This window comes from the organism of the source record quoted next, unplaced genomic scaffold (genome assembly GCF_019419815.1).
Source record: "Pyrus x bretschneideri cultivar Hongxiangsu unplaced genomic scaffold, Pyrus_bretschneideri_v1 Contig33, whole genome shotgun sequence".
Lineage (NCBI taxonomy): Eukaryota > Viridiplantae > Streptophyta > Magnoliopsida > Rosales > Rosaceae > Pyrus > Pyrus x bretschneideri.
Genome location: NW_025999646.1, coordinates 3021525 through 3029196, shown reverse-complemented (window position 1 = coordinate 3029196; position 7672 = coordinate 3021525). Strand labels below are relative to the sequence as shown.

At 40.3% G+C, this 7672-nt stretch overlaps 1 protein-coding gene across 1 annotated transcript; it reads right to left on the bottom strand.

Annotated features, from left to right (window-relative positions):
- Positions 1–279: 279 nt before the first annotated feature.
- On the bottom strand, positions 280–3165 carry LOC103939632. Its single transcript, XM_009349739.3, has 3 exons — positions 3058–3165; positions 1723–2182; positions 280–1632 (listed from the first exon to the last, which is right to left on the bottom strand). The coding sequence occupies exons 1-3, from the start codon at positions 3163–3165 to the stop codon at positions 554–556; spliced, it is 1647 nt and encodes a 548-aa protein (XP_009348014.2). The 3' UTR covers positions 280–553.
- Between the last annotated feature and the right edge of the window lie 4507 nt (positions 3166–7672).

The window sequence follows — 7672 nt, the reverse complement described above, 5'->3', positions numbered from 1 at the left end:
TCTGTAGAGAGAGAAAAAAGAAGAAAGGGAGAGAGGAGGGGACTGGAGAGGAGAAAAGTGGAAAGGAAGATAATCCCACTCGTTGTAAGTACAAACGATGGATTTTATTATATTAAACGTTAAATTATCTACCGACAAAGATTCGAATCCACGTCGTCATACAAGAGCTCAACCAGTTCATTTCCATCTTCTTTTTTCATATCGATTTCAATTCCAATTCATATCAATATAGAATTAAAACTCAAGAACTTTACAAACAACTTCATTAGACTTCTTTTGTTTAAGAAAAAACAACTTTCATATTCACAAAAGATAAAGGGAAAGCCTTTGAAAGCAAAAGTTCACACTTTTCCATATACACCATTTATCCCATGAAAATCAAAACAAGGTAAAAACAACCCTTCATAATTTCATCACAATACCAAGTTCAAAATGCTAATTACAGTTTGGATCATCACTCACTCATCGACCAATCATCAAGCAATCACAAAATTATAAAATAAATAACAATTCAAACCACAGTAACTAGATGTTTGTTTCATTCATGCCTTGATCAAGATGATGAATACGGAGCTTGATCCGTATTCTTATCGGGTCCGGGTCCTTGCCATTCCTCCCCCGATTGCACCACCATTCCTGGATTATACGGCGAAACCACCGCACCATTCCTCACTCCATAGTACACCTGCTGCTGCTGGTGGCTCACTCCATCGGAAACCACCCGAGCTGACACTTCATACGGGTCCATCGCCACCACTGGCCCCAACCCGCCACCATATACTTGACCCATACCCGGTATTGGGTTATGGTACCCGACTGGAATCTGACTCGCTACCTGGTGGTATTGCTGATGAACAAACTGACTCCGAATCGGAACAGGTTGGACTTGTACGTTTGAGGGTGGAACCTGACCCGGATAATAATAGACGGGTGCTGACCGGACCATATGACCCTGGTAATTAGGATCCGGCATATACTGCACCCCAGGGTTGCTCGCGAACCCAGTTGCTTGCGACACGGGCAACTCAACCGTCTCGGTAAACGCCTCCGATTGATTCTCTTTCGTCTCCATGAATTTATTGGAATCGGGTCGGGTCTTCACCGGTGGAAGACTCGGCATCGACGGGACGGATGGCACAGACGACGTCGAGCAGAACGGCGAGGAAGTGACCGGGGCAGGAGAACCCGGATCCGAAACCGACACGTTGTCGTTCAATACGGGTCGAGCCTTCGGTTTGAAATCGCCGCCGCGTGAGTGAGTGTCGTCAGAGTTGTCCAACCCGAATAAGTAGTCAGGCACTTCGGAGACGATCGAAGAAGCTTCGGAGCGGCCCCGCTCGAGCATAGCGGAATTCGACGCACCACTGTTGAGCGCGTCGAGGAACCAGTGCTCGCGGTTGGCGGAGCCGCCGAGGAGCGAGCTGATGCTGGAGGATCGCGAGTTAATCGAGTCGTCGTCGCCGCCTTTGGGGAAGAGAAAGAGGCGGAGCCGCGCCGATTTTGGGTTTTGATTCTGTGTGATGCGGACGTACTCCTCCATCATGTTGTCAACGTCCTCGTCCGTGGTGACCGAAATCAACGAGTCCAGGTCCTCGTTCGGCAGCTGGTACTTCACCGTTACGTTACTCAACCCTGCCGCACACAATCAAAACCCGCAATTAATTAAACTAACTAATCAACTGAATTGCGATGATACGTCGTCGTTTCGACGAGTTAACTTGCCTGAGAGTTTGGAGAGCTTCGAGAGAAGGGCGGAGAAAGAGGTGGTGCGATGCACAGCAACAATTCGGGTATCGCCGCCGACATAGCGAAGCTGATTGTCGTGCGGGCGAGGCAGGATCTTGCCGCCGAAGCTGCACATGAACCGTACACGTGAGTTGAGATCGTGGGACGGATGGTCCGAGCGCGGGGTCGACGCGACCGAGTCGGTGGCGGCGGAGTCAAACTCAGAGGGCTGGAGTGACGCCATTATCCGATGGCGATACGAACTATGCTCTCCGCAACAAAAAGTTGTGAAGGGGTCAGCTTTTGATGTATCGGATTCAACGCCGAGGATTTTTCCGACTAAAAATATTATTATTTTGCTGATGGATCCTCGTGGAGTCCGATATCGAGTTGGAGTTGCAGACGTTGAGGAATGTCGGGGGGTGGAAATAGAGGGAGATTTGGATGTCTGTGACGGCTGGGTGCGTCACAGACGCTTGCCTGACCCGGAATATTTTATTTATGGCATTTCCTAGCCGTTAGATCTTAGATAAATAATTCATTGACCATGATATCTAGCCGTTAGATATCTTTTTGACCTTCTTTGCTGGGCCCCGCTTACTATATTCTCCTCTCTCTTTTTTTCACCTAATTTAGCTAATTGAGTAGGGTATCAATTAATTAATCTCAGCCTATTACAAAATTATTAACCACTTGGGATTGAAAATTGATATATTCGTCTTTATTTTTCCTTCATTCTGTGATGCTATTAGTCTCTCTTGTCATAATTGGTTGATGATACTGCATATAGAACTCGTTTGACAAGCGTTTTATTGATTAAAAACATTTTTGAGAAAATGTTTCGGAAACAAAACTTTGGTAAAAATACAAATTAATTGTGAAAAACACTTGAAATGCCTTTTAAAACTCAAAAGTAATTTTTTTCTAAAAGCGTTTCTTTCGATTAAAAACGCTTTTCAAACAAGCTCGTAGTCTACCAGATACAAAAGGTATCGAATCTTCAAAGGTATCTTAGACAAAAACAAAAAGGAATTAACTTGGTGGGGGGTGAGAGAGCAGAGGTGGAGTTGGGCGAGTAAGGTGGAGAGGAAGTAAGGTGGAGAGGAAGGAAGGAAGGTGGGAGCGGGAGGTGGAGAGATTTTTCAGTGCGATCGTCAAACGGAATGGTATACCACTTGTTGCTATATAAATAGTGAGATATGTGTGTTAAAAAGTTAATAATTTAAAAAATAAAAATTTTCATCACTTACATAAAAACAAGTAGTGTACCATTATGTTCCCGTCATAACTAAAAATTTATCCACAAGATGGTGGGAAAATGCCTTAAACGACCAGATATATGGGTCCAGGTGTCATTGTCGCATTGTCAGAGGCAACGGGGTTGTTTGTCACCATTTTGTCCCGTGGCCCAGGGACTTTGCTACGCCCACCGGCTTGCATCGTCGACCCCCTCACTGTCCAATCATTGAAGTGTTTGATGTTCTGCATTTATCAAGAAAAGTGACTGGTGGGTCCAACCTCGGCCTTGTGGGGTACTGGACTCAATGAACTTGTATGTAACTGATACGTAAACATGACAATGTCGAATTAATCATGCAATATCAGATGAGAAACTTAAAAGAAAAACTAATAAAAAGAATTGAAAACTTTAAATTTAACGATAAAAATAAAATAAATGGTAAAGTAAATAATACTAAGTTTAACATTTTAATGTAAAAATATTATTTTTCGTTATAATGAATAATACCTTAGGCTTTTCGTAAAAATTCCAAACTTAAAATTCATAATGTTGAGGCCACGATGACGTCGTTGAGTCCTCATTTAGACATGGATCTAATGGGTAATATCCCCTTTATATATTAATCATGTCATTGACCGTCCATATACATCTAAAGCAAATTCAGCTGTTGATTTGGTATTTATAAATATATTTTAAAACGAGTTGTTAACTCACTCATAACTAGTTATGTGAACCCCAATTTAAAATTGAATTCATTATAAATACATATTGTCCTGCATTAGTCTTAATCTAACTTAATACTTCTTTTCACTAAGTGAAAATAGGGCAAACTCATGGCCAGTAATAAGGGAAATGGATCCTCTCTGAACCCCTTTCACAAAATCTATCCAATCATCTAATTCGAGCTTTTGAAATTTGATTTAATGATTAAAGTTATTATACTTTTTAAAGGCGCTCTATGTTTGTAGCCGTTTGATCAAATTTCAAAGTCGCGAATTGATTGATTTGGTGAATTTAATGAAAAGAAATCGAAGATGGTCCCTTTTCTGTAATAAGAATTGAAATCATATTGTTCCCTTTTCTTAAAGTGGAAGCAAAATTTGAGCTATTATTTTATGTCGTTGGGTACGAAAGGAAAAGGTCAAAGTGAATAAATCAGGTATTAATTAATAGGATACGAGTCTTTGTCACTTATCAAGTTGGGAATGATTAAAGGGACGTTTATGGTAATGTATAACTTGGGCGGTGGCAATTCACCTTTTAGAGAAGCAAACCTTTTGGAGAAAGAGACGTTTGGGGATAGTGCACAGGCAGTCAGGCACTACCATCAAGAAACCAGGAACTGATGTTGAAGAAATAGCGGAAAGGAATAAAAAGGAAATGGATCGTCGGAAGATAAATCACGTAGTGAGAATTTATAAATTTGATGTTCGAGCACTAATTTGAGCTCATAATACCTCTTTAGAAAGGGAACGACACAACAATTTTAATTTTCGTAATAAAAAGCAGACCTTTGAATTGTCATCCAATTAATTTTGTTTTAATTACCAAAGTCCGTTGAGTTGGTCCAAGAAGTTTTAATCCTTAAATTCTTCATTTAAGTCACTAGATGTTTCAATTGTAATAATCAATTATCAGTGAATCAAAATTATCTTTTGGGATTTTACTCTAAAAAACTGATGGATGTTCCCTTACCGCCCCAAACCCTAGCAAAGTGGGGACCTTGTTGGCTTCTGATCGCCTTTTTTTTATCCTTTGGGATTACTCTAATAAATGATGGATTGCAGATTATCGATCATTTAATGATTTACTTGTCCTTTACTTCGTGCTGCATCAGAAACTCTACCTATCGAATGCCAATATTTGGTAACCAGCGTTATTGGATCATCTTCCAATTAATAACAGCCGACTGCTTTACCACTAAACTACTGAGGAACATATCACTTAAGAAGCCAACTCTTGTTCACAGAAACTTGGGTTACCCTGCTACTGCTACTGCTGCTGCTGCCAAAGTGTCATGGTGTACCTAAAAATGGCTTTTTAGAGGCCTTCTATGCAGTCTTACCAGTAAATGTGATTGATGATTGGAATTGTTTGATTGTTTCCAGATTTTGTAGAGGATCCCCACTTTGCGATCAGGGCTTTGCTTATTGCGGCCATTTTATTATGGGCTGGGCTTGGCCTAGATTATGTATCCCATTCCATTACCAAGACGCCTTTTCATTTCATTTAGTGGGCCTAGCCTTACTATCTCTTTCACACACACACACAGAGGCCATTTGAGAGGGGATTCCCAATGTTAAAAAAATTGAAAATTAGTTATGAGACTCACTTTATATTGAATTTCAACAATCTAAATTATTTATTTTGTAAGTCTCGATTCATAGATCATTTTTGCAAAAATTCATTTCAATCCGTTGTCTGTTTAATTGTCACGATAAAATTTCACTAGTTTCTGTGAACTCAATTAGATGCATCAAATATTTCCGATTTAGTCAATATTTTGCAAAAATGATCTATGAGGTGCAACTATAAAAATAGATTGTTTGGATCGTTGAATTTTGATGTGATTTAAACCCCACAACAAATTCCCATTTAAAAAAAAAATGGAGGTCGCTTCTCTTAAAGACTCTCTACACACACACACACACACACACACACAACAGCTAAAAGGCAGTAGTCCCATTAGTTAGTTGATTACGTCGGTCAACTGTGCCATTATATGATAGGATAACGCTATTTATACAATCATTTTTACTTCTAACATACCTTGGTTAATTTTTTGTCATCGATCTTCTTCTATTCATTCGATCCGACGATAAAAAATTGAGAGAGGTGTGTGAGAAGTAAAAATTAATGTGTGAATAATACTATCTTATATGATATTCGATTTTGAAAAGTGAGGTTCGGATTTTGATTTGGGGGAGCATCATTTCCATGCACACTCCGTCCAAAGAAATGTAACCAAAACCAATGGAAACGAAACAAGAAGTTGGCGAGGACTGAGGACGATCACCCCACTGGCCAATCTCAATTGTCAATTTTCTTGAAACCTTTCTTCAATCTTTTAGTGACTCCTCAATTTATTCTTCAAGCTTTTAGTGACTCCTCAATTTATGGTTCCACTTTTTATAAATAAAAATGTCACCCAACGTCAAGTCCCAACTAAAGATGAGAGATTCTTGGTTGTTTTATGGTGATGTATCTCAAGTGTCAAAGTCTTCTTTTTTTTCATTTTTTTTCTAAAGAAAAGACTAGTTGGTGGTTTTGTTGCGCCAGTCCACTTTTTTGGGACTAGAAAGATTCACAAAGACATTTCAACATTTTCCTAGTCATCATTGTGTGATTCACTAGTACTAGGAATCGAACCAAGAAAGTGTCAAATCTATGAAACAACTTGATACCAAATTAGGTTGCCCATTGTGTGGCTTAGTTGATCTTTCCCTTTTCTTAGTGTAAAAATATCGATGTACTAAAAAAAAAAAGTGTAAATTATAAGAGCAACTCCACCGGGAGCTTCTACTCGAGGGACGTGCTCCGGAACAAGGCTGGATTGCCCGAGGGAGAAAGCCTAGCGTTGGCTGGCTAGGGAGCCCGCGTAGGCCCAAGCGCCAGGCCCGTCGATTCATGCTGCCTAAGTGCCCGAAGGCAGTCTGACGTGGGCTGACGTCAGGACAATGTCTCCACGCTTTTTGAGGGCCACGGAGACGTGGGTTCCGACGAAACCAACTGTGCTGGTGACGAGAACGGACATGCAGACGACATATCTTATAAAATCTCTGACCTTTTTTTCTTCTGGGTTCCTCTCTGATGTCTCTTTTTCTTTGTTTCTCCAAAACCCACAATTGACAAAATTTGGAACCCGTTTTTTAGTTGGATTGGATTTGAAAATTTGGGTTTTTGATTTTGATATGCAAAAAGAAAGAGATAGAAGAAGAAAGGTAAACAAGTGCAAATTTTATTTGATTTGGGATATTAAAATATCTATCCCTTGACTCCCCTACAAACTCATCTGCGCCGCTTCTTCCTCCCGCGACCACCGTGTCCTGCTGCTACTGCAACTTCAAATTCTGGGCTTTCAACCAACACCTCTTCCATTTCGGCAAGACCCATTGCCGGATTCTCAGGGCTTGGTTCTCCGTTGGCGTCAAATTCGGTTTAACCTTACTCTTCTCCGTCTCCCTCCTCCTCATATGGGAGCTCGACAGAGCTCTCAATCTCTTCCATGGAAGCTTCTTCATCCACGGTGATTTCAGTCGCTGTCCACGAACTGGGTCATGCTCTCGCCGTCGCAAGGTCTCTTCTTTTTTCTGTTTCTTTCTTTGTATTATTTTATAAATAAAAAAAATACTATTATTTTATTACCTATTGCCAGGGCTATTTAAGTGCAATGGTGGAGATGCAAAAAATGGTTACTGTTCATTAAGGGCAGTTACTGTTCACTGGGCGAATTGAATAGTGAATAACCTGGGGGAGGACTCCCACGCTGGAGTTGCTCTAATAGTATGCAATTTTCGTATCAAATTCACTCAATTTTTGAAAAACTGTTAATTGTAGCAAATTCAATCGAATTTTTTTTTTTTAAACAAGTCTACAATTATTGAAACTTATCCTAAAGTCTACTAAACGTTTTTTATACATTGGTTAAACGTGATTAATGAGCCCATTAGATCCGATGCTTAATGCACTACCATATGGATCTCTTCA